The sequence below is a fragment of the Protomyctophum bolini genome (genome assembly GCF_963924005.1).
Source record: "Protomyctophum bolini genome assembly, chromosome: 19".
NCBI classification, from domain to species: Eukaryota; Metazoa; Chordata; class Actinopteri; order Myctophiformes; family Myctophidae; genus Protomyctophum; species Protomyctophum bolini.
In genome coordinates this window covers 35,463,059-35,490,474 of record NC_137880.1, presented here as the reverse complement: position 1 = coordinate 35,490,474, position 27,416 = coordinate 35,463,059, and the positions used below count along the sequence as shown (strand labels likewise).

At 45.0% G+C, this 27,416-nt stretch overlaps 2 protein-coding genes across 5 annotated transcripts in view; both read left to right on the top strand.

The window, feature by feature from the left end:
- The window catches only part of LOC308334301 (estrogen receptor beta-like), a 272,603-nt gene that overhangs the window by 166,509 nt on the left and 78,678 nt on the right, over nucleotides 1-27,416 (top strand). The window lies entirely within an intron of this gene.
- The window catches only part of jag2b (jagged canonical Notch ligand 2b), a 78,050-nt gene that overhangs the window by 14,107 nt on the left and 36,527 nt on the right, over nucleotides 1-27,416 (top strand). For 2 of the 4 annotated variants that reach the window (XM_080791204.1, XM_080791202.1), the window contains exons 3-5: nucleotides 15,406-15,460; nucleotides 23,758-24,015; nucleotides 24,989-25,049. In XM_080791204.1, coding sequence (XP_080647330.1) covers nucleotides 15,406-15,460; nucleotides 23,758-24,015; nucleotides 24,989-25,049 — 374 coding nt within the window. Of the gene's footprint in view, nucleotides 1-15,152; nucleotides 15,208-15,405; nucleotides 15,461-23,757; nucleotides 24,016-24,988; nucleotides 25,050-27,416 lie in introns of all 4 variants that reach the window. The other 2 variants (XM_080791205.1, XM_080791203.1) reach the window with 1 other exon arrangement.

Here is a 27,416-nt window from a genome sequence, read left to right as displayed (position 1 = left end):
ATCAACTGGCATTTTGCCTGGCAAACAAAATGCTTCATAAAAACAATGTTGGTGCAAGGGAGATTTGCTGGGAGAGTGTGTGTAACAGTGAGGTTGTGTGTGTGCATATTACGGAGTAGAGAGGACACAAAGGTTACAGTGGGAATAGGGTTTCCACTACGCAATTTATTGTCCGGACGGGACCACGAGGCCGACAAGATTCTATTTCTCGTGCCAGATGTGAAATTAATCGGCCGTAATGTAATACACCTTAATACACGTCCCCTTGTTTACAAGATGCGTCCATGATCACTACACCTGTTGTTGACGCATTCTGTGATGCTTTAGCTATGGAAAAATAGCAGATCTACAAGCTCATAGCGCGCCACCGAGTGGCGCGCTACGAGCTTGTAGGTCTGCTATTTTTGAAAAATCGAAGAACGACTGACATAGAAACATAGCTTTTTCAGAAAACTGTCAGGATGTAGAAGACATTTTTAGAATCTGATCTCGGGTCAAAATGGTGTTAATGTAACTCGGCACACCTTTCCACCACTTTAACACAGATGCACCACACGGTTACTGCGTCTCTCCATATTCTTCCGAAAGCATCATTTATCTGCCCCGTTGTCATTCGGAGGCGTTGCTTGCCAAAAAGAACAGAACGTATAAAGTTCCGTCAAGACGTAAAGGTGACAAGCCATCGATAGAGCTACCAGTGTTTACCACGCCGCCTCGTTGTGTGGCGCAATATTACAGAGATAAAGCTACGAAACCATTTTCTTTTCCCTTTTTGCTTCCTTTATGATGAATTCCTGTTCCGTTTTCTAACTATATACTGTAGAAGTGTCTATTTGTACGTCTCTAAATGTTTTGATGAATTGAACATGGTGGAGTCGACCCTGTTGTAAACGAGTGTAATGCTTAATTGGGTCGACCCACTCACACATGACAGTCTTTGTATTGAGTTTGTGCTTGAAATGTACTGTAATAATTCTGCAAACTGTTAATAATTATTTCAATCAATCAATCAATCTCCTTCAACTAAAGGCTGAAGGAGAACCTATGTACTGTAGGTACAGTAGGCTAGGAGACTACATGCATAATCATCCTGCAGAGCCATGCCTAAGAATAATGTATAAGGGATGTCTAAAGCACATAAGACTAGCAATTTGGGGATGATAAAATGTGCATTTTGGATGGGAAGGAAAAATGGATGCATTGCATGCAGACAAAGTTAATTATCTGCTCGGGGGCACATCTCTCTCTCTCTCTCTCTCTGTGTTGCCCCACTCCTTATGCACGCAATGTACAGAGAAGTTACACTGGTACAGTACAACTCTGATCGTAGTTGAATTATTTACATTGCTCTAATTTTGTTCATCTGAGAATATTCAAATGCAGTTTGACGTTTTGCTGTATTTTCAGCGAACATGTGATCCAAACTTGTGTTATGTTTTATATTTAATCCTTATATCTAGTAGTAATGCATCTGAAATTTGAATCCATATTTAGATTTTTTACTGTGGTCTGCTCCCATTATTCTCATTGTAGTTGTAGGTAATATGCATTCGACTCACTGTCTCCTGCCTCCCATCAAAAGACTCCTCCTATTGGTTCATGATTAGGTCGTGATGGCTTTGTCCACAATAAAACGCTATCTCTAGTCGGGGCCGTAATGAGTCGCTTGCAATGCATAGTATATTTTTGTTGGGTTTGTGTTAGTGTTGCACGGTGAGGTCTGTTTGTTTTGCATATCAGATTGCAAACTCAGCTCAAAGCTGGTTAATTGGCTCCTGGAGGGGCGGAGTTTGTGTTGTATCGCAAATGCATGCTTAATGACCCTGTTGGCATAGCAGCGGCATGCTCAATGAGCCATGTGTCTGTACACACAGTCGGAGTGCATACCAGCCAAGTGCCTCGCGTTCAGCGCCACATCTCTTTGGCACGGCGCCTCCGGTTAACCCATTCTGACCTGAGATCAGATTCATACGAGGTTTCCACTGGGACACACACTGGTCTGATCAACCCATTCTGACCTGAGATCAGATTCTAAAAAATGTCAGTCGTTCTTCGATTTTTCCAAAAATAGCAGACCTACAAGCTCGTAGCGCGCCACTCGGTGGCGCGCTACGAGCTTGTAGATCTGCTATTTTTCAATAGCTAAAGCATAACATGATGCCAACACCAAAATGGGTTCCCGTTCAGAATGGGTTAAAGCAACGGTGTCCAGAGAAGAGGAGCCACGCCTCCGTCCTAACAGCACTGTCAAAGTTATTGGCCCTTTTCCTGTTTGTCTCCGACAGGCCCTCTCAGTGGCGTTTTTTCACACCATGCCAGGAGGTTGAATTAATATTCTCTTGTAATCTTTTATGGGGCCCTAAGTGAATGTGAAGAAGATGCTTCCCCACTGGGTGGAAATGTGTCTGTCTTGTCTTGTGTCTACTTCTTATTGTGTCACCGACTGCAGCACAGCGTTCTGACCTGAGATCAGATTCTAACGCACAGAAGAATGGTGGTTCTTTAACGCATTTTGACCTGAGATCAGATTCTAAAAATGTCATAAATCCTGACAGTTTAAAAAAATAGCAGACCTACAAGCTTGTAGATCTGCTATTTTTCAATAGCTAAAGCATAATATAATGCTAACACCAAAATGGGTTTCCCTCCCAAAATGGGTTAAACCAGCCACTACTGTATAGTAGCTGTTGAACATCTAGAAAACGTTAATCAAAGTAGCACATGCAAAACATGTTTTTTTTTTAAATATATTTGTGCCATGCCATATGATCTACCAGCACAGCCTTTGTGATCTTCTAGTAGATCACGATCTACCCCCGGATCTAGCCCCATGGAGAGCAGCTTGTTAACAAGAGGGGTCACTAAGCATGGCTGTTGGAGCTGGTGGATAAGTTTTAGGAGAGTGTCTGATATCGGCACACCGGTGACATCTGACACAGGCTATGGAGGTTCTATTGCTTGGCTGGAGTAATTCTGTGGGGTGTGTGTGTGTGTGTGTGTGTGTGTGTGTGTGTGTGTGTGTGTGTCGTGTGGGGGAGGTTGGACCCGTAAGAGCGGCCATATGATATCTAGACGCATCGTATCTTGTTAAGTAATACCGTACTGACTTGATTATTATTTTGTAGTGATGTCTATTAATGTGTTTTTACGGATTACAGATGTTCAGGTAAACCGGTAAAGAAATTGTAAACCGCTTTTAACCGTTAAACCGGTTAATTAAATGTTTATTTTATAACGTTTTACGTTTTGGTACAAAGTGACGCCTATAGTAGAGTCAACCGCCACGTAGCAAGTAAGCTGCAAACGCTTCATAATTGCTGTCCATGGTGCTGCCTTATACAAGTTAAACATGTGCCTTGAATACTTCAGGCTGAGAGAGGCTAAGATGGCTCAGACGACGTGTGTGGGAGTTTCACTTCAAGAATATTTCCATTGAATAAACACTGTATTTATCCAATAGAATTCATTTACCTGCATTTGGTTACACTGTGTTCCTTTTAGCAGTTCTCGACTGTAAATGCAGTCCTATAGTGCAGGCTATGGATGTGACACACCGAGTAGGGTCTGTACAGTTCTCTACTGTAAATGCAGTCCTATAGTGCAGGCTATGGATGTGACACACCGAGTAGGCTCTGTACAGTTCTCGACTGTAAATGCAGTCCTATAGTGCAGGCTATGGATGTGACACACGGAGTAGGGTCTGTACAGTTCTCTACTGTAAATGCAGTCCTAGTGCAGGCTATGGATGTGACGCACAGAGTAGGGTCTGTACTGTACAGTTCTCTACTGTAAATGCAGTCCTAGTCTAGTGCAGGCTATGGATGTGACACACCGAGTAGGGTCTGTACAGTTCTCTACTGTAAATGCAGTCCTAGTGCAGGCTATGGATGTGACGCACCGAGCAGGGTCTGTACAGTTTCTCTACTGTAAATGCAGTCCTATAGTGCAGGCTATGGATGTGACACACCGAGTAGGGTCTGTACAGTTCTCTACTGTAAATGCAGGCTATGGATGTGACACACCGAGTAGGGTCTGTACAGTTCTCTACTGTAAATGCAGTCCTATAGTGCAGGCTATGGATGTGACACACCGAGTAGGATCTGTACAGTTCTCTACTGTAAATGCAGTCCTAGTCTAGTGCAGGCTATGGATGTGACACACCGAGTAGGATCTGTACAGTTCTCTACTGTAAATGCAGTCCTAGTCTAGTGCAGGCTATGGATGTGACACACCGAGTAGGATCTGTACAGTTCTCTAGTGTAAATGCAGTCCTAGTCTAGTGCAGGCTATGGATGTGACACACCGAGTAGGTTCTGTACAGTTCTCTACTGTAAATGCAGTCCTATAGTGCAGGCTATGGATGTGACACACCGAGTAGGGTCTGTTGTATACAGTTCAGTTGCGCTGAATATTTCACACTTAGCTGTTCTTTCCTCTAGCTTGTTACGTTTATCACACTCACAAGTTGACAGAAGCAGCAATTTGTGGAAAAGAAAACTCCTGTAATGTAAGTGTGCATTATGACCAGAACACGTGCATTTTTATTTTTTACAATGAGAGCATTGATAGTTACTGTAGCTCACTGGTTCTCAGTGGGGTTCCTGAGAGGTTGTTGAAATTGTTGAAACACTTAATTATTTTGGTAGTGAATCTTCACAAGACTTCTGTTATTGAATCTGGCACAACATCTTTTCATGTGTCCATCCTCTATCCCTGATGGGGGGGGACACGATAGCTTCAGATGAGATGAGATTGGGGTGTTCTGCTCTAATGTGGTGCATCAACCTTTTGAATCAGACAATCGTGTCATTGTTTCTTAGCATGCTATAGGTGACAAATGCCACAGCAAGAGGCTACCATATTGTTTTCCCAACATGTTTTGTAGTGTGTGGTTCTTGCAAAGCTCCTTGAGCCATCGTGAATGCATTGCATGGCCTTGATTCTCTTGGTTTAACTTAACCCATTCTGAACGGGAAGCCATTTTGGTGTCGGCATCATGTTAGGCTTTAGCTATTGAAAAATAGCAGATCTACAAGCTCATAGCGCGCCACCGAGTGGCGCGCTACGAGCTTGTAGGTCTGCTATTTTTGAAAAATCGAAGAACGACTGACATTTTTAGAATCTGATCTCCGGTCAGAATGGGTTAATCAGACCAGTGTGTGTCCCAGTGGAAACCTCGTATGAATCTGATCTCGGGTCAGAATGGGTTAACTGTTACTCTGTAACTCTATGCTTCATGTCACGGACCCCGACTCTATATTCTGCAGAAGAAAGAAAATGGGGGGAGGGGGGGGGGGGGGGGACACAAAGGAAAGAAACTAGAAGACATTGAAGGTGGAGCACAGGTCTCCAGCAGGTCAGGTTGCGTTTGGAATTGAGTCATTTTAGAGGTGGAGTCTGTAGAGGTTATGAGAGTTATGTTATGATGTTCTGTGGGATGTGCATGAAAAGGTTTCACGGCGCTGCATTGGTTCAAAACTATAGCCACTCCTGCAAACTGGCCAATCACAGGATGGAATGAGACACATCTGACAGTCCGATAATATGACTATAGAGATAATGTGTAATCCATTTGCGTGACTTTTAAAACAAAATCTGTACTTTTTTTTTTAAAGCAAAATCTGCACTTTTTCAAAGTGTTTTGGCCAAAATCTGTCTGCTGGTGGCGCTATAACGGGTCGATGTGAAAAATGAAGGGCAGAGGTTCTGCTCTGGCATCCTGTGTGTGTGTGTGTGTGTGTGTGTGTGTGTGTACTTTCACAAGCCCACAGTTTCTCCAAGGACTGCTTTTTCTACTTCGTCCGTTTTGGTTACATTTAGTCAACTTTGGCAATAGTTTTCATCATGAATTCTGCTGGTTGGTTGTGGTGTGACGAACTGGCCATGGAATTGCCTGGTATATGGTAGGTTGGTCGAGATGTACTGGAGTCGGGCAATACTTGTATACTAGTATCTATGTAAGTGAGACTTTATCACTGGACACAGCAGGGCCTGGTGGAGACTACCTCTGCCACTGGACACAGCAGGGCCTGGTGGAGACTACCTCTGCCACTGGACACAGCAGGGCCTGGTGGAGACTACCTCTACCACTGGACACAGCAGGGCCTGGTGGAGACTACCTCTGCCACTGGACACAGCAGGGCCTGGTGGAGACTACCTCTACCACTGGACACAGCAGGGCCTGGTGGAGACTACCTCTGCCACTGGCCACAGCAGGGCCTGGTGGAGACTACCTCTGCCACTGGACACAGCAGGGCCTGGTGGAGACTACCTCTGCCACTGGCCACTGGCCACAGCAGGGCCTGGTGGAGACTACCTCTGCCACTGGACACAGCAGGGCCTGGTGGAGACTACCTCTGCCACTGGCCACTGGCCACAGCAGGGCCTGGTGGAGACTACCTCTGCCACTGGACACAGCAGGGCCTGGTGGAGACTACCTCTGCCACTGGCCAATCTTGAGTACCTGATGATTGTTTTTTTTTGTTTTTTGTCCGGCAGTTCTGTCAGGGAGGTGGCTCTGTATTGTTCAGGTATACTACTTGGGAAGGGTGTTGAGAGTTGAGAATGCAACAATGCAAGTCAATGATACAAGTCAGGAACGATGCAAGTTGGGAATGCATCCCCTGTCCCCATAGTACCCATCTATCTGTATCTCTTTTGTCCCCATGATATATGTAGATCTCTATCTGTCTGTCTGTGTCACTTTTATGCCCCTATGTAGACCTCGCCATAAATGCATCGTATCTCTGTGTGTGTGTGTGTGTGTGTGTGAGTGTGTGTGTGATGCATGATATCTCTGCGAATGTGCGTGCATGAGTGTCCTTCATGCATCATTTGAGAATTGTCTGACCGATTGACTTTAAACTTTGCGCAAGTATCGCAGAAGCCTCAAGGGAGTGCGGTGCCCGTGTCAAAAACCGCTGATCCGACCAATATGCCCATATATGGACATACATGGAGATTTCTGCAAGCCTCCATACAGGGAAATTGTATTAATTCTGCAGTGGTATCGAAAAAGTACAGAATCAATGTACACGTGATTCAATGCGGCCTCACTGAAGCACATCACACTGTCAAACATTCCTGAGATTTGTAATCGGGGAGAATCACAGAGAATTGACGATGCTCTCCTACATTAAATAAAAGAAGATATCCAATGCAACAAGATGTGACACAGATGCTTACATGTGCCGGTGGGGTGTGTGCAGCGACCGCGTGTGCAATGGGAGATGTAGTCATTTCTAAGCTTCAGAATTGTAGTCTTATTTGTTTGGATATACATTTGTACTTTTACTCATAACATGACTGGAAAAAGTCTGTTGGGATGTTGAATGGGAGAAAATATTCGTCATGGCCCTTGGTGGCGTGGTTTCTGACGTCAGATTTCGGTACTCTATAGATCCGGCCGGCTCCAGGAAAAACCAAAAGCTGGGATTGACATCCCAGATTAATGAAGATTACATGCAGCGATTACTGGCCATGGGATGAATTGAGAGACGACCTTATGTCCTGCAGAGGGCAATAAATCACCTTATGTCCTGCAGAGGGCAATAAATCACCTTATGTCCTGCAGAGGGCAATAAATCACCTTATGTCCTGCAGAGGGCAATAAATCACCTTGTGTGTAAGGATGGAACTCCCCATGGAGCTGAGTGGTTTGGTAAGGGGTGAAGGATAGAACTCCCCATGGAACTGAGTGGTGTGGTAAGGGGTGAAGGATGGAACTGAGTGGTTTGGTAAGGGGTGAAGGATGGAACTGAGTGGTTTGGTAAGGGGTGAAGGATGGAACTGAGTGGTGTGGTAAGGGGTGAAGGATGGAACTGAGTGGTGTGGTAAGGGGGTGAAGGATGGAACTGAGTGGTGTGGTAAGGGGTGAAGGATGAAACTGAGTGGTGTGGTAAGGGGTGAAGGATGGAACTGAGTGGTGTGGTAAGGGGGTGAAGGATGGAACTGAGTGGTGTGGTAAGGGGTGAAGGATGAAACTGAGTGGTGTGGTAAGGGGTGAAGGATGGAACTGAGTGGTGTGGTAAGGGGTGAAGGATGGAACTGAGTGGTGTGGTAAGGGGTGAAGGATGGAACTGAGTGGTGTGGTAAGGGGTGAAGGATGGAACTGAGTGGTGTGGTAAGGGGTGAAGGATGGAACTGAGTGGTGTGGTAAGGGGTGAAGGATGGAACTGAGTGGTGTGGTAAGGGGTGAAGGATGGAACTGAGTGGTGTAAGGGGGGTGAAGGCTAGAGGAGGACATTCAGTGTTTCCCATTGACAAGGGGGAAAGAGTTGGCTAGTGGTAATAATTGGTAACATTGTGTGAAAGACATCTTAACCACATATGCCCTCCCTATATATATACTTTATTATTGTACGATTAGCAGAGTAAATAGCCAAACTACATGCTCAAAATGTGTCGTGATGCGAGTTTGTAGAGCTGGTATCTTTGGAGTGATGTACAAGATGCCAAGTTGAAAGTGATTCAAGAAACGTGCTGGCGTTTTAGATGTTTTAGCCCAATGACTACAAATCATAGCAGTTCTCTGATGCCCTCACAGAACTGGAGACAACAAACGGAAAGAGACCGAGGGCATAGGTGGTGTGTTGCCCAGGACAATTGTTTTTAAATGGCTGTATAGTTTATATTTGCTTGATAAGAATTATGTACTAATTCCCCATGTAGTTAGAGAAAATTGGAGAAATGTGTGGCAAATATGCCCAAAAAGAATGCTTACCACTAGCTTTCTTCACAAATGTGTTCATAAAGGTGTCTACTGTATAACCTATAAATGTGTTCCAACCCGACTCCCTTGGGAAACGTTGTGACAGCTGCTGAAAGTTGGGGTACCATTTAACAACAAATATAAGGCAAAATCGCAAAGATTTCATTATGCTTTAAGTAGCATGTGACGGGTTTTCATGATGCTGAATCCGTTCCAAGCATCAGTTTTGCATGAAAACACTCCTTGGGCTAAATTCGGCCATAGCCAATTGCCCAAATGTGCCCAAATGTGTCTCATCGCATTTGTGATGACTATGGCCCCATTTTAGGCGAAGGAGTGTTTTTTTTTGTGCAAAACTAATACTTGCAATGGATTCAGAATCATGAAAAACCCCACGTTTACTTAAAGTATAATGAAATTTGGACCTTTTTGCCTTATATTTGTTGTTAAATGGTACCCCAACTTTCAGCAGCTGTCACAAAGTTTCCCAAGGGAGTTGGGTTGGAACACATTTATATGTGATTGTGGACACCTTTATGAACGCATTTGTGAAGAAACCTAGTGGTAAGCATTTATTTGTTGTTGCAGATTAGCCACATATTTCGCTAACTTTCCCTTTATTAATGTCCTTTAACTGGCACACGACCAAAACGCACAGACATTGTGATGTTTCAAGGCTATATTATGATATGTTTTATAATTTGGTGTCTTGTCTTGTCCTCCTAATAAGCTAGATTGATGGTGCTTATTAGGACTATGGCATTTTACAAATTTACAAGTGTGCGACCACTTTCTGCTGACTCACTTAAATGTAGGCTTGGAGAGCATAATATGTGCCTATTTCTTAGAAAGCAAAATGCTCGTGCACACACACACACACACACACACACACACACACGCTCTCGAAACCTCTGAAAAGAAGTGTAGATTAGTAGCCCTACTGACCCCAGGCCACCCCAGCTTCCACTTCCCATTGCAACCTCACTCGGTTCCCAGTCATTTAATTTAAATGGCTACCTTCCAACCCCCCCCCTCTACACCCAGTAGCCCCCACCCACCCCTTCATCTGCCGTGGGAACCTGCACCTGTGGCTCTCCCCAGGCCTGCCCAGCCCCCTGTCCACTCCCCGAGCCTCCTCGTTCACCACTACCCATTCTGACCTGAGATCAGATTCTAAAAAATGTCTTCTACATCCTGACAGTTTTCCATTCTGACCTGAGATCAGATTCTAAAAAAATGTCTTCTACATCCTGACAGTTTTCCATTCTGACCTGAGATCAGATTCTAAAAAATGTCTTCTATGTCAGTCGCTCTTCGATTTTTCAAAAAATAGCAGACCTAACAAGCTCTATGAGCTTGTAGATCTGCTATTTTTCAATAGCTAAAGCATAACATAATGCTAACACCACCAAAAGGGGTTCCCGCCCAAAATGGGGTTAAATTCTGATCGCCAACCAAACCAACCAAAGTGATTACATCACAAAACGGGCACACGTATGCAATTACGCAAAGTCACATGTTGTGATATGTAAACACGGAGCTATAGCCGGTCCCCTCGTCGCGGCTTGGCAGGGATTTCTTCGGCTAAATCCTGTAATCCATTCGGGGAAGGGCTTGCCAGAGTTTGGGAGGTTTGACTCTGACAGGGTACATCCCCCCCCCCCCCTCCCCGAGGACCCTGTGGGTCACTAGTTTTGATTGCATTCCATCAATGCATGGCGTGGTGGTCGTGTTGGATTAATTTGATGGTGTTTGAATGTCCTTTCTTTAACTGTATAGTCTGCTGAATGTCTAGAATTGTAAATGAATTGCTGTAGCATGTACTGTAGACATGAACTGGCTATGTAGCTGGTCTAGCCTGAAGCGGTGTGGATATAGTGCACATCATGTATATGCCTGCATGCGTACTCAGACTAACTCAACCCTCTGCACTGCCACTGCTTTATTGAATGAAGGGGGGGTGGGGTTGGGGTGGGGTGGGGGGGGGGCAGGGGGTATGTTATGGTGTTGGGGACAAGGGTCTTTGTTTGGTAGCCTCTTCTCTTCCCCCCTCCCCCCATTTATCCATCCATCTAGCTCCAGTCATTTGGGCAGCTGTCACTTAATCCAGCTAATCACAGACTGTGCTGGTCTGTGGGAAACCAGACTGTCCCTGTGGCCTCAGTCAAACCCATCAGACACTAGTAGTATAGAGCCAGATCTTACAGTCCTAGACTACCCGTGTTTCTGTAGGTATTTTGTACAATTAAAATTATAATTTTTATTCCTATTTGTTTTGAAATAGTTGGTCTATTTCCCTATTATCATAATTATGTCCAAAACGGGTCATCCTTTTCAAAGTGGTTAAAAGAAATCGGGACACACCACTCACTGCATACATTTCTGATACTGTCAAACAATGGCTAATATTTGCCAAACCCATATATCTGTTGCGCTCTATCAGACACACACACACACACACACACACACACACACACACACACACACACACACACACAGATTTAGGTGCAGAAGATTCGTCATTGCACTCATGCGTAACATGCTCATTATGTCACAGAAATAAAAAAAAGCTGGCCGACACCAAGATGGCAAATAATCGTTTCATCATGTCAAGCCAGTGCTGTGCGTGCTCCCGTGCGTGCGTGTGCACGCGCACACCACTGGCTTCTTTCACGTGTGACCACACGGAAACGTACACACACACCCACACACACCCAAACGTACACACACACACCCACCCGCCCACGCCCATCAGACGGGGGTGCCCGCCCTACGACGAGGAGGGGAGGGAGGGGAGGGGAGGGGTGGAAAGGTCAGAAGCCGCGATGCACGTCGTTGGATGATCCGCATGTTCATGTTAAATAATCCATCTCGGGTGATGCTGCATCTGTCGTGCGTCTGTGACGGGCCGAGTGGGCGGAATGCAGGTTCTCACTGTGGCGTCACAGTGGCGGCAGCAGCAAGGAATGGACGGCCACGCGGACCTGGTGTCACGACGAATGAAGCCCAGAGGCTGTTTGTTTGTAGCTCTGTTGACTTGATTCCTATGCAGATCTAGCACCTCCTTCCTCACTTCTCCTCCTTTTTCTTCCCAGTCTCAAGTTCAACCATCACTTTTTCTCCTCGTTGGCTTCCCTGAAATGGAACACGGTCACTCACTACCCTTTTCTCCTCTTCTTCTCTGCTCTAACCTGCTCTTCTACAACAACACCCCAGCCCGCCCGCCCGCCTGCCTGCCCTCCCTCCCTCCCTCCCTCCCTCCACCACCACCCGCTGCCAGACAAGCCCACTTAATCCCGCAGCCCAGCAGTGGCCGGCCGGCCGGCCACCCAACCTAGCTAGCTCGCTGGACGCCCAGATCAACAACACAACCAATGTATTACTATTTATATATTGCATTGGTGTTATTATTATTGATGTCTCCCGTGCTGCAACCGGAGATTCTCTCCCTCCCCTGCTGTCAAACGCTATCCATGTCCCAAAACACTCGTTGGTCTTAAGCTTGTCCTACAAGCGGCCCTGTTGGTCAATGTCATATCAATGACACCACATTAGAGGTCATATGCAGTCACAGCGTGGCTGCCACTGAAACACTGATGACGTAATGAGTGCTATTTAGGTCAGCTGGTTGCCCAGCAGCAGGCCAGCTAGATTACCCCTGCGCCTCTGGTTAGCTTGGTCGGCAAGCCTCAGCTGTGTGTGTGTGTGTGTGTGTGTGTGTGTGTGGTCAAACTGGTGTCAGATGTGCGCTGCACACTACTTACTAAATTTTGTTGCGTCATCGCAAAACATGGACAAAAGAAGGGGAGCCCCACTGGAAAAGGCATTGAATTCTCTTTTTGATTACTGATCCTTCAATGAATCAACGCAGCTGGTGATGTGCATTTGACCGACAAACGCTGAATTAATGGACATATAAACCCGCGTTTTGCCATTTTTACATTCCATCCTCACAATGAATTTTAATAGGATAAAGTTGCTCTTTAACTAATATGGGATTAGAAATACTTCGCTCATGCCATGGCTGGTCATCAAGATGGGTTGTTTTTAGACGGTTTTGTTTTAAAGAAATCTGTGTGGCAAAACCATCAACCACCAGTGTACAGTATGTGATGACCATACGACTTTGACCCTGTACATCCAACGTACGCATGCAGCTATAGGTTTGATTCCACAATAATTACAATGCATCGGTATTCGGTACATCAGAAATATTATAAAACAAAACAATCGTGCAACTTTGACTCCATGCACTCGATTAGGGCTGCAACTAACTCCGTAAATTGACTATGGATGGATATTTATCATTCCATTTGATTCGTCTATGCCATTACTTGGGCCATGAATTGACAGTACTGTTAAGGTAATACACTATTTGAGCAGTCGATCAATAAGGAGATTATTGAATTGGGCTAATTGTTTCACCCTATGGCAACGCAGCAGTAGGTCATATTAAGTGTTATTATTATTATTATTATTAATAACCCATTTTGTTAGCATCATGTTATGCTTTAGCTATTGAAAAATAGCAGATCTACAAGCTCATAGCGCGCCACCGAGTGGCGCGCTACGAGCTTGTAGGTCTGCTATTATTTTTTTTATCGAAGAACGACTGACATAGAAACATAGCTTTTTCAGAAAACTGTCAGGATGTAAAAGACATTTTTAGAATCTGATCTCAGGTCAGAATGGGTTAATGTGTTGAATTAACTGGGGCAGTAGAGGGTGTGGCCAGTAGAACCACCGGATGGGAAATTTAGGGAAAAGCATGTGGCTCCCAGTTCGAACCCTGTGGGCTCCCCCCAGAGTCAGTGTCGAAGTGTCCTTGAGCAAGACGCTGAACCCCTAATTGCTCCCGATGTGCAGGTTGGTTCCTTGCATGGTTACTTTCCGCTGCCATCGGTGTATGTGTGTGAATGTAATGCACTGCACCTAAAGTGCTTTGGATAAAAGTGCTATATAAATGCACCATTTAGCATTTAACTAATCCAGATAAAGCTGTATGTCAATGACCACCAGTGACACGGTGGTCAGCAGACATAACACAGTTGCTTGAGGAAACTATCAAAGGCCAACTTTGTCTCCTCTAAACCTTCTGTCCTTCCTTCCTTTTTTGACCATTTCTCACTTCCTTCCTCTTCGTCCTTTCCTGTCCATGTCTTATTTGTGTTGCACAAATATCCCAACATGAATGAATCCACCCACCAGTGAAGGTGTATAAAAAGAATCCCCCTCTTCCATCTGACATACGTCAGTGATTACTGATATTGGCTGTAGCTGTGTGAGGTGGCTGTGTGCTTAGTGGTGAAGTGACTTTTTTTTTCCCTAAAGGAAATTAGGGAAATCCACTGCTTTGCTGTTTGACTTGGAAGAGTGACTGTAGGTCAAGAGGGTAGATGGAAGGTCCTGGAGGATTTCACCCTAGAAAGGAAAGGTGCAGAGTTGGTGAACAACCCTGTTCTTATGCAAGGTGCTTGCCACAGCACAAAGTGAAATAAGAGTAAAATGATTTTGCCTTTTCTTATTTTAAACCATAGAAAGCCTGAGGAAGGTTCCGGAGGGACCGAAACGTTGCTTCATTAAATAAGAAAATACTCGCGTACCGAGCAGATAACAGTGTGCAGGTGTATTCTATTGCTTTCATTGATGTCCCACTGGCCTACAGTATCTACAGTACCTGTGCATACGCCTGTTTTCTAGGTCTGCGAAAGTTTTCTCCTACAAGCCATAGAAAGAGCCAGAGGCGTTGGCACTTTGGGAGGTCCTTAAAGAGACATTTGCTCATAATTAGTCTGACCACGTGGCTTCGGGTTAGGGTTAGTAATGGGGCCTGTCGGACCAATGGGACGTCGGGAATAATGACATAACGCATAAATGACATCATGGCACCGGCTGAGATTGGATCGCCTATATTTATTTGGGGGTTTCCTTGCTATGGAATATTATGGAAACCCCTGGTTATATGCAGTGGTATAACCATAGGATCAGTTCTCTTCTGCATTTGGTTTTGTGTAATGTACATCCTCCTCGACGTCCCCAAAACCAAACTCCGTACGTGGGGGGGGGCAGAGCTTTCGCCTTTGCTGCCCCAACCCTGTGGAATGCCCTCCCTAAGGCACTCAGAGATGCCCCTATACCCTTCAAACCTTCAAATCCACCCTCAAAACCCACCTCTTAAAAATTGCCTTCCCCTATAGCTAACCCTTTTCACTGTCTTTTAATGTTCTTTAGCTTTTAGTGTTATTTTATTTATTTTTCTATTAAAGTTGTTTTTAATTTGTTGTTACCTCTGTAAAGCCCCCCCATGTAAAGCGTCTTTGGGTACTCAGAAAAGCGCTATATAAGTTTGAGATATTATTATTATTATTATTACATGTATCGTTGTGCGTGCGACGTACTGTACACCTGACTGATTCTTCCCCTTCTCTCTGTCTCTCTCCAGAGGGCGTACACACTGATGGTAGAGGCCTGGGACTGGGACAACTCCACACGCAACAGTGAGTACAAGAACACTTTGAGTTCAACTGCATAAAGATTCACATACGTTTTGTTTTGCCAGTTGTTAATGTTGGTCGTAGTAATGTAAGCGCTATATAAGTTTGAGATATTATTATTATTATTATTACATGTATCGTTGTGCGTGCGACGTACTGTACACCTGACTGATTCTTCCCCTTCTCTCTGTCTCTCTCCAGAGGGCGTACACACTGATGGTAGAGGCCTGGGACTGGGACAACTCCACACGCAACAGTGAGTACAAGAACACTTTGAGTTCAACTGCATAAAGATTCACATACGTTTTGTTTTGCCAGTTGTTAATGTTGGTCGTAGTAATGTCTGGTAAATGAGGCATTAGTCACTGTATCCATTTTGTGAAACTTAGGTGATAGTTGTACTATTGTTATTTATCATTACTGTTAGTATTGGTTCTGTTTGGGGAAACACTGCAGACTGTATGAAATGCAAATTAGACAATTATTGCCGAACGGGATTCCAAGGCATGATTTGATAAATGATACAGCCCATTCTGTGTGGGAACCCCTTTTGGTTGTTTTAACTTAAGCATCATGTTATACTTTAGCTATTGAAAAATAGCAGATCTACAAGCTCTTAGCGCGCCACCTAGATCTGCTATTTTTGAATATATTTAGAATATATATTCTTTCAGAGCGAACATTTTTAACTCAAATCTTTGCTTCTGGAGTGGTCCCTGGAACAAGATATTTGCCAAATACAGATAATTCTGGGGGTCCTTGACGTGAAAAAGGTTGAGCACCACTGACATATAGAAACATAGACATTATTAGAAGATTTTTTTTTAAATCGTTTGGCAGGTCTAAATAGGATGAACCCCAAGACTCCTTATATGATAATGGACGTAATTCTGAGCCACTATAGTGCTGTCTGGGACTGTCGACGCTCACCAGCTGTGTCCTGTTTTCCCATGGCCGTGTCCCCTGGGCAGACTCCTGTAGAAACGCTTTCTTCCGGTCAGAGCAAACACCTAGTCTGTGAGGAAGAGAGGCCTGGTTGTGGAATGTAGGATAAATGCTGTATCAACCTCCCAATGTGTGCATTTCAGTTTGATCTGTGGATATTGTGGCACGGTTGATGACTGTCGTGTGTGTGTGTGTGTGTGTGTGTGTGTGTGTGTGTGTGTGTGTGTGTGTGTGTGTGTGTGTGTGTGTGTGTGTGTGTGTGTGTGTGTGTGTCCGTCCGTACTTAACACGGGAAGGACACAAGTAGTCCTTCGTAAATGCAAACTCACTGCTTGTTTACATGAGCTTGTCATGTCCTGTTTTGTCCATAACATCAAAAGCACTTCCACCGTCCACTCATATGGACAATGGAAGTGCGCTAGACATGACATCACACTCTGTAGCCTCCATCTACCCTCTAGCCTAGCGGCGTCTGCATTTATTTAACCAGTCCGTCAATTGTCCTTTTTCATTTGTTTGATATTGTTTGTCACGTCCCGCGTGTAATTGCAATTACGGTATTAAGTGTATGTATTCAGCAGGTACTTTTTCCACCATAGCGATATTGTGAGAATAGGGAAAAGTCTGATATATTTTTTAACCAGATTTCACAAGGACGTTGGAGATACTTTGAAGCTCGGGCAGGTTTACTCTCAGCGTTGCACCTTGTTCAAAGACGAGAGAAGACGACTGGAATTATGTCACAACCATCAGCTGACCTCAGCCTCGATGTCACGGGTTCAAGGGACATAATCGTGTCAAACAAAGACTCCTTTCAACTCCCGTAGGAGGATGACATGGGAACATGTTTGACATTGCGAGTGTCTCCTGTCAGGTCGTAGTTTAAGCTGACGACCCTAGTATGACTGACGGTTAGGAAATTCATGGCACTCTGGTGGTGTAGGGTAGGATGACCGCACACCGCTCTCAAGTTCAGTAGTTGAAGACCTGGCAAAGGGTCGAAACGTTGAGTCCTTCTATCCTTAAATAAACGTAAGAAGTTAAGAACGTCGGTGTGCGGACAGCCTACCTTCTTTCTGTACCCGTCAACTTTGTGCGTGCTTCCCTTTGGGGTCCCATATGCCCTCAGGGCCATCAATCAAGTGTTGACAAAATGAAGCTTCATACCACGAGGCCTTTTACGCCGTAGCTCTGTAGGATGCTAGCCGTCTAGAAGAGGGTCAGTCTCTCTCTCTCTCTCTCTCTCTGTCTGTGTTTATAGGAGTTTGTGGAAAGCATTCAGTGATTATGAGTTTGTAGAATAGAGAGGGGGACCAGGTATAGACCTCAGGGACCCGGGTCGATAGGTTGAAAGGGTTTTCAAATGCTGAGGGAAGGCAGACGTACCGAAACGCGTCCGTTTCTCTTAAGTAAGACTGCTGCTGCTGTGCAAATCTCTAATACCATGAACCTAAGAAAGAAACTAATACGTTTCTAATGACTGCATATCGTCAATAACCTGCACCCTGCAGTTACGTTGTAAGACTACACCTCAAGACTCAAGACCTTCTCCTCCTGGCTCACTTGATCCGCTAGCAGAGTTCCCTTGGGTTGACATGGTTCACCCAAAAGGCCATAGTGGTCATAGGTCAGAGGAACTGGCATCGAAGTCATAAAGGTTTTGTCTGAGATGTGTGCTAACAGGTTTGTTTAATGAGGAACACTTGAAACTGCTTATACCTGAGCGCACGTAGCCTATAGTATACGGTAAGCAGTAGGTAGGCTATAGCTCCGGTAGACTAGCTGCTGCTGTGTGGTGTTCTGCAACACAAGAAGAATGCCTCCTCCTCCATCAAAGAAGAGATTCATTCGTCCAAAGCTTACTTTTTAGTTTCACTATAGTGTGCAGTAAAGATGCTTGACTATTTTTAAGTCTATACTTTTGTGTTTTTGTTTGTGTGTCTAAAACTCTCATACACTATTTAACAATGGGCTTAGCGGCTTTGCAGCTGTTCTGTGTGCATGCCGCGATGTGCACATGCGCGCACGTGACGAGTTAAATTAACCATATCACCATGACACCACTGATGATAGAGAAAATATAACATGAATAATGAAACCAGATATAATCATTAAGGAAAGTTTATGCATTACATAATGTGTAACGTAAACTCTTAATTTCCATTTTCCAGCTATTCGGTAGCACACAAAAAAACCCTGAAGGGTCGCGACTTCCAGGTTGAGAACACTGGCCTGTGCTGCTAATACACTGATAATATTACGTTAATGTTATTTTACTAATAGAATGTTCTCTGCTAATTAAATGTTCTCATTTGCGTGTAAATGGGTTTTATAGAAAAGTGTTATGCAAATAAATGTGTTCTTGACACAACACGTTACCACTGTGTGAATCGAGTAGTCCGTCATTAATTAGCAAATCTGCTCAAAGCGTTACATCATTAAGTGACAACAACTGTGACTATTATGTTAGCGTGGGGATGGAGAGCAGCTATTCAAACAATCCCAGTCTGAAACAGTTGTCAGCGTTGTTGGCAGACAGTGAAACAAGGCTTGACACAGGGCTGGAAGGTTAACCCCCTCGCTCATCACTACGCCGTAAAGTCCTGTGTGTTTAGTGAGTGTTAATTTAGCGTTTGTACACTTAATTTAAGTGTACAAACGCTCCCATTTGTACACCCTCGGAAGTTAAATTAAATGAACACTCTTGGATTTGGAACGTTTAGACTGGTGCTCTGGGTGGTATTTATTTAGGACATGACTTAAAAGGTTTTTATCTCCAAAGGCAGAGCTGTGTTTAATTGTTACCTCCCGAGGTTTGGATAAACAAATGCCAGTTTAATCAGTGTCTCAGCATTCACAAGCAGTTATTAGTGTTTCAGTGCAATTCCCTCCCCCCCAGCGTCATGTCCTCCAGTATGGCCCCCCCATGTCCTCCAGTATGGCCCCCCCAGCGTCATGTCCTCCAGTATGGCCCCCCCATGTCCTCCAGTATGGCCCCCCCAGCGTCATGTCCTCCAGTATGGCCCCCCCATGTCCTCCAGTATGGCCCCCCCAGCGTCATGTCCTCCAGTATGGCCCCCCCATGTCCTCCAGTATGGCCCCCCCAGCGTCATGTCCTCCAGTATGGCCCCCCCATGTCCTCCAGTATGGCCCCCCCATGTCCTCCAGTATGGCCCCCCCAGCGTCATGTCCTCCAGTATGGCCCCCCCAGCGTCATGTCCTCCAGTATGGCCCCCCCAGCGTCATGTCCTCCAGTATGGCCCCCCCAGCGTCATGTCCTCCAGTATGGCCCCCCAGCGTCAGTATGGCCCCCCATGTCCTCCAGTATGGCCCCCCCAGCGTCATGTCCTCCAGTATGGCCCCCCCAGCGTCATGTCATCCAGTATGGCCCCCCCCAGCGTCCTCAGGAAAACCAGCCGGCTGTTTGCCTTGTGTTTATCGAGCAGGAAGTGGGGAGGACTGTACGGCCCGGACTCCGTGTTTAGACACCACGGCAGCAGGGCCCGCCTCGGGCCCGGAGCCCATTGTTCTCTATCTGGAAACTGCCGGGAGTTATTTCTGTTATTGTTGCTTAATTCTGTCTGACATTGTGTCGGTAGCTCGGCTAGAGGAAGGTGCGTGGTATACGCTTGTGTGTGTGCGTGTGTGTGTGTGTGTGTGTGTGTGTGTGTATGTGTGTGTGTGTGTGTGTGTGTGTGTTGGGGCGCGCGCACGGCGCATTGCAGACCCAAAAGCGGCAGGGCAAAAGGAAATCGCAGGGCCCCCCATTTCCACAGAGATTGTTTGACGGCTCTGATCCCACTGTGATAAAGATTGCTTTCTTTGTGGAGGCTGGCGTTGACCGTTAGCCCCACCGGGAGAACCTGAATTTCTAATGTGTGTGTGTGAGTGAGGCTAGTAGACGGTAGCTACCTGCGTGTGTCCTGCCCCATAGAAACCAAGACACACACAGAGAGGCTTAACAAAGGAAAGGAAAGGTACTGTTGTTTACCCAGGGTAACTGGACTAAGCATCAGATACTTGTTTAGAGCCAGGCCCTGCTTATTTCATAGAACATTTCATGGTAGGGGTGGTTCAATGCCTTGTCCAAAAGGGCACTTCGGCGGTGGTCATTTTTAACGTGTCGGACCGCTGATTCGAACTGCCGACCTTCCGGTATCAAGACCATGACTCCGCAATCCGTTCGGCCACCGCTGCCATAATAAACCACATGAACCCTAGCAATACCAACACTAGCGTCACATTAAAAAAAGGTACAGTGTTCTTAAAGTGCAGTTCAATAGACCAGTTTGTGCCAACGGGAAAGGTAAAAGAAGCGCATGGTTCACATGGTTAATGAAAACCACCTCGGGTGAAAGCACGGCAGGTAGAATCCGCATGAAATTTGTATTTACAGCAGTGATGTACTGTAAATAGGTTTTCAGTGTAATGGGTCTCGGGTACCCAGGGGTGGTCTTTTTAGATGAGTCCCAGGGACATTTTATGAGACCTACTTCAATGATGTTGGGAGTACAGTTACAGTATTGTATCCCAGGACCACCCCCGCAGGGTGACATGATTGTGTCCTTTCTCATTTTGAGTGAGTCTTAAAGGGACACTTCACCCTTTTTGCAAAAAAATATATGTTAATGACGTTTAGAAGCTTTAGATCACTTTCCTGGGGGTATTTATGTGTGTAATATGTGGTTTTAGATATTTTAGATTGTAGCAGTGAGCCTGTTGTCTCTGATGTCATGGACACTGGTCTCACTACCTTCCTGGACTACAATTCCCATAATTATTTGGTGCACTGCTCCTCCTTGTGGATAGGGGGGAGAGCTGTCTTACTGAGACAACATGTAGTCCAGGAAGGAAGTGAGCCCAGTGTCCATGACATCAGACACAACAGGCTCACTGCTACAATCTAAAATATCTAAAACCACATATTACACACATAAATACCCCCAGGAAAGTGATCTAAAGCTTCTAAACGTCATTAACATATATTTTTTTGCAAAAAGGGTGAAGTGTCCCTTTAAGGATGCAGGGCTTTGCAGGCTATAGTTTGCATCACTGCTACAGCAGTGGCATTTTGTTTCCCCAGTAGGTACAGTAGCAGAAAAGTGCATATATAATCTTGGTATATTGTGTATATACCAGCAGCATATTATGTACATTTTGATGATGTCCTTGAATCTATTGTATGTCCTTGCTCTCTTTTGCAATCTCTTCCTTTTCTTGAGTGATGTAAATAGGTTTTCAAATTTCAATGTAATGGATGTAAACCCATGGCAGCTCATTTCCTGTCAAAATGCTAATATGGAGCTGCTAGATTCCTGTGTGTGTGTGTGTGTGTGTGTGTGTGTGTGTGTGTCAGTGTCGCCTTCATCGTCAAAACTGGCCATTCAATGTTTATGTCGGGACAATGTTTATGTTTACACAAACCCTCAAAGCTGGACATAGGAGGAGCTAGCGCTCCTCAAAATGTGTATTACATTAAAATCACACCCGTGTGAAGTGAGGGGCGTCATCATACATCATCTCATGCTGGCCAATCTCAAATTTGCGTCATCACTTTTGTCTTCAATGTTTGTGTTGCATACATTGTCGATCATGGCATTAAATGTTTTGCGTTTTACACAAACCCTCGAAGCTGGACATTAGGAGGGGCTTAATAATGCTTACAGGGTTCTCCTTGTCCGAAATGCACCGCGGTTATGAAGCCTACTTTTATAACCACACGGTATCGGATATCCATCCATGGCTGCACACGCCTTCAATTAGGTGCTTGATGACAGCACGACCAGTGTCTGCCAAGGCCGATAAGAAAACAGCTGCTGTTTTTACTGCCCAGTTCCCCCCCCCCCCCCCGACTTATTTTAATTAAAAAACTATATATTGTATTAAGTAGATTATGCAACTAAAATGTACAGAAATGATTGTCATGTACCACATCCTGGTGATGGGAAATTAAACCGGTAGCTGAATAAAAGAAGCCACAAGGAATGATTTTTGGTATAATAAAAAGGGGCAGCCTGTCGTTGGACCACAGCATGGCCCACATTGTCCGCATGCCTCCCCGTGATGTCACGTGGCAGGCAGCCACAGTGAGAGCCCCTCACTTCACACACGTCTGGTTTCTGAGGGGCGCTAGCCCCTCCTATATACAGCTTTTTGTCCACACACGTCTGAAATGAATGTCTGCCAAATATGACTTAATTTGTGGCAACACGAGCATTAAAATAAATGGCATTGACGACGAAGGGGAAATGTAGGTGGTATGTAGTCGAGCAAATCGGCTGAACCAATCGCATGAATTCAGTTGTTCATGCCATGATGTATGATGGTGTATAATGATAAGAGCGCCCCTCACTTCACACGGGTGTGATTTTTAATGTTAACCCATTTTGGGCGGGAACCCGTTTTGGTGTTGGCATTATGCTATGCTTTAGCTATTGAAAAATAGCAGAACTACAAGCTCATAGCGTGGCGCGCTACGAGCTTGTAGGTCTGCTATGTTAGAAAAATCAAAGAACAACTGTCATTGTGTAGAAGACATTTTTAGAATCTGATCTCAGGTCGGTATGGGTTTTAAAGGGCCATTGGGTGTTTGGCTTGATGCAGTGCAGCATCATTTAGTTTAGTCGGGGAAGGGTTGCAAAGGTACCACGGTAAACACTATGGGCCCGTGGCCTGATCTGAAAGGGACCACGGTAAACACTATGGGCCCGTGGCCCGGTCTGCTGCCTGGAAGGCCTCAACGTTTATCTCATCTCCTCATCCCCCTCAGTTTGGATTCATGGTGGTCTTTTTGTTGGACAGCGTTCTCAGACTTGGGCTTTTGTGTGTGTTTTAGAGGTTGGTTGGTGGGTATACTATAGTAGGGTAATATGCGCGTGACATCATTCATCTTCATACCCGGAAGTTATGCGGTAACACCTAACTTAAGTGGCAAAACAATACTTTCTAGCCTTGACAGCCCATACTGTACATCCGAACAGAAAAGTCCTCTCTGATTGCATTTAACGATGTTTGAACAACATTGTCACTTTGCCACTCGATTTGACACTGAATTTGCTTTCACTTTCACTTGCATTCACTCTATGCATGTGCATACTCTCTATTTGTTCAGTGGTTAGAGATTAAAATGTATACCAGCTTTTTCCTGAATAGCGTTCGAAGTTATTTGTGTTCTGCGAATCTCAGTAATACGTACCTGCCAATGTCTTTTTTTACCCACCCTTCTATGTTTAAATTAATTGCATTACTAAAATCTGAAAAACAAAAGGTAATCTATAAATTGGGTGCTTTTCTGAAAAATGTTCTTCCACTGTACAAATAGGGAAAGCCTTTCCGATATGTCTATGTGTATCGTGTAATCTGTAATGTATTGTATACTTTCGATTGTATACTTTTTTAAATCTGTGCTCCAAACCATGTGATCATGGTCGTGAGTTAAATAAATGATGATGGTACATTGGGCAGATATTAACAGTAATAGTCTTGTAATACATTGGGCAGATATTAACAGTAATAGTCTTGTAATACATTGGGCAGATATTAACAGTAATAGTCTTGTAATACATTGGGCAGATATTAACAGTAATAGTCTTGTACTTCTCCTTCCAGCCGACGGGGAGCTGTTGATCGAGCGCAGCGTCCACACGGGTATGATCAACCCCGGAGACCACTGGCAGACCATCCCCCACGACGGGCCGGTGGCGCGGCTCATCTACCGCATACGCGTGCGCTGCAACCAGAACTACTACGGGAACAAGTGCAACAAGCTGTGTGTGCCGCGGGACGACTACTTTGGGCACTACCGCTGTGAGCAGTCTGGGAACCGGGTGTGTCTGGAGGGGTGGATGGGCCACGACTGCACTACAGGTACGCTAGTTTTGAATCCCTTTTTGGTGTTGGCATCGTGTTATGCTTTTAGCTATTGGAAAAACAGCAGATCTACAAGCTCATAGCGCGCCACCGAGTGGCACGCTATGAGCTTGTAGATCTGCTGTTTTTTGAAAAACGACTGACATAGAAACATAGCTTTTTCAGAAAACTGTCAGGATGTAGAAGACATTTTTAGAATCTGATCTCAGGGAAAATGTGTTAAGTGGACAGTGTAGTGATGGACTGTGACTGAATGTCATTGAATTAATTGACTCTACTAAAGCGGACCTTATTTGTTAGTTCATTACGTTCTAACCTCACTCTACGCGGAGAAGGATGCTTATTGACTTAAATTAACGATGTTGAATATCTACCATTTAATTTTGCCCCCTGCTACGTTCCATTATTGTTGTCCTGAACATTTAGCCATTGAGTTCACTTGATATTTTCAAATCCCTCCTAGAACACGATACAATTAGTTAAATCGGGGACTTCAAATGGCTTAAATGAAAGGTCTGTCTGTCTGTCTGTCTGTCTGTCACAGGGACAGCCAGTGAGTGCAGGGTTGTGGGTGGGATGGGGGAGGAGGCCTTTCATAAATCATTGTGGGTGACCTTAGAGGAGCTGGGGGTGAGCGGAGGAGCAGAGTGCAGAGAGGCTGGGTTGTTTTTAGGAGGGGTGGGTCATGTTGTACACGCTGGCCATAAAGTTGTCCCACTCCCCCAGCCCCCCCCCCTGCTGTCACACGGGGGGCCATCAATTCTCACGTCTTGTTACACTTGTTAGTTATAGCAAACAAACACGCTTCTCCTCCTCTTGCACCCCCCCCCACCACCTCCACCACCTCGTAACCTCTCCTCTCTGCTGCATTCGCTCGCTCTGTCTTTTATGAGGGTGAGAAGTCATTGTATGGGGAGAAATGTAATCTCTCTCTCTCTCTCTCTCTCTCTCTCTCTCTCTCTCTCCTCAGCGATATGCAAGCAAGGCTGTAACCTGTTGCACGGAGGATGCTCCGTCCCGGGGGAATGCAAGTAAGATCACTTTAAAGTATTTTTCTTTATCTAACTTTGAATCATATTCATCTTTAATTAAGCAAAGCTTTTGAGATGTTCCCAGATTTTTTTTTTTTTTTTACATATTTGCATTTGTATTCTTTCCCACTTTAATTGTACTTGGGTTTTCATGACAATGAGAGCAGGAGCCTTTTTTTGTTAAATGCGTAGTACTTGACAGTAATACTAGTTTTAAATATAGAACGAATGAATGAAGTGCTGAATGATTGCGAGTTAACAAGAGGCACTGACTGAGTGCACCCTCCTCCTCCTCCCTGACACTTCAGAAGAAAAAAGGCAATGCCTGCTCATATTTATACCCACCGAAGAATCCAACCCACCTAGAATACCAAGCATCTCATCCTGCATGCTGCTGGGCCTGGGCCCAGAGAGAGGCTGTGTAAATTTCACCACCAAAAAACGTGCAGGGAATCGCCACGTCCCTTCCCCCATCCCCGTCCCTGTCCCCGTCCCCCCCGTCTCACAATATTCCGCATTGCAGTCGTCCCCCCCCCCCCCCCATCTCCCTTTGAATGGCAGCATATTGGAACGGAAATTAATATCCCAGTGTGATGTACATCTTCCCCTAAAAAGGAAATGACAACAGATGGTTAAAGTGATTGTTTCAATGGCCATATATGGGATATGATGCACCTCTCCATCAACGGCAACCCCCCCCCCCCCCACCACCACCCATCAAGGCATGGCTAAGACACACACACACACACACACACACACACACACACACACACACACACACACACACAGTGCTCCTGGGACAGTCAGAAGCAGCTTTAGTCCTTGTACGGAGTTGTCAGCCTCATCCTCAGGAAGTAGCTCTACAGTGGATTTTGTTTTATAAAACAAACACTTTGCAGCTAGACGGAGGATATTTCAAGCTTTTCATACAGCTGCAATGTTGGGGGTGAGTTTGATGTCGTTTTAATACAGTCAGACAGGACTTTTCCCTTTTAGATGTATGGGCTGTCGATGGGAGATCGCAGCTTAGTTAGTTACCACTCTGCCATTAACTCAATGTCAAGATGGCTGCGGTGTGTGCATGTGGTCAATAAAATGGAGTTGTGGTATAAAAAGAGTTTGAGGACACCCTGCATTAATTGATTAAATGAAGCACTAACGAGCACAGAGTGCACAAAGTTTCACACCTTAACCCATTCTGACCTGAGATCAGATTCATACGAGGTTTCCACTGGACACACACTGGTCTGAATAACCCATTCTGACCTGAGATCAGATTCTAAAAATGTCAGTCGTTCTTCGATTTGTCAAAAAAATAGCAGACCTACAAGCTCGTAGCGCGCCACTCGGTGGCGCGCTATGAGCTTGTAGATCTGCTATTTTTCAATAGCTAAAGCATAACACGATGCTAACGCCAACATGGGTTCCCGTTCAGAATGGGTTAATGGCCCAATCAATCAACTCGGTGCACGACCCCTGTGAAGTTCAAAGGGAACAATTAAGAGCTCTCGCCGTGTGACATGTCTCATGTAAATGAGGCTTCGGCTTCACATTTTAAAATTTGAATCTCATTTAAAACGATCTACGTATATATATGGTTCAAATCTGATTGGCCAAGATCCGTTTTCCGTGGCCTTTCTATTGATCGGATTGGGAGCAAAAAAAACGTGACCGGGAACATCCCTATTAGTATCAATATTATATCCATATCTTGATATTGGACTGGATAATGTCTGATTTCGGATATTATACTATTGTGATATGGTTGATTTTCAAAACGACCCTCTAGCCAAAGCCAGTAATAAATGCGGCGATGCCGCTTTGCTTAAAGGGACACTTCACCCTTTTTGCTAAAAAATATATGTTAATGACGTTTAGAAGCTTTAGATCACTTTCCTGGGGGTCTTTATGTGTGTAATATGTGGTTTTAGATATTTTAGATTGTAGCAGTGAGCCTGTTGTCTCTGATGTCATGGACACTGGTCTCACTACCTTCCTGGACTACAATTCCCATAATTCTTTGGTGCACTGCTCCTCCTTGTTGATAGGGGGGAGAGCTGTCTTACTGAGACAACATGTAGTCCAGGAAGGAAGTGAGCCCAGTGTCCATGACATCAGAGACAACAGGCTCACTGCTACAATCTAAAATATCTAAAACCACATATTACACACATAAAGACCCCCAGGAAAGTGTTCTAAAGCTCCTAAACGTCATTAACATATATTCTTTTGCAAAAAGGGTGAAGTGTCCCTTTAACGTCCACATCAAGCTGTTCCAAGTATTCCTCCAATACACGGGTATGTCAGACATGTCCCGACCCCCCCCCCCCCCCCCTGCACCCCTCACTCCCGCAGCTAACAGAATTT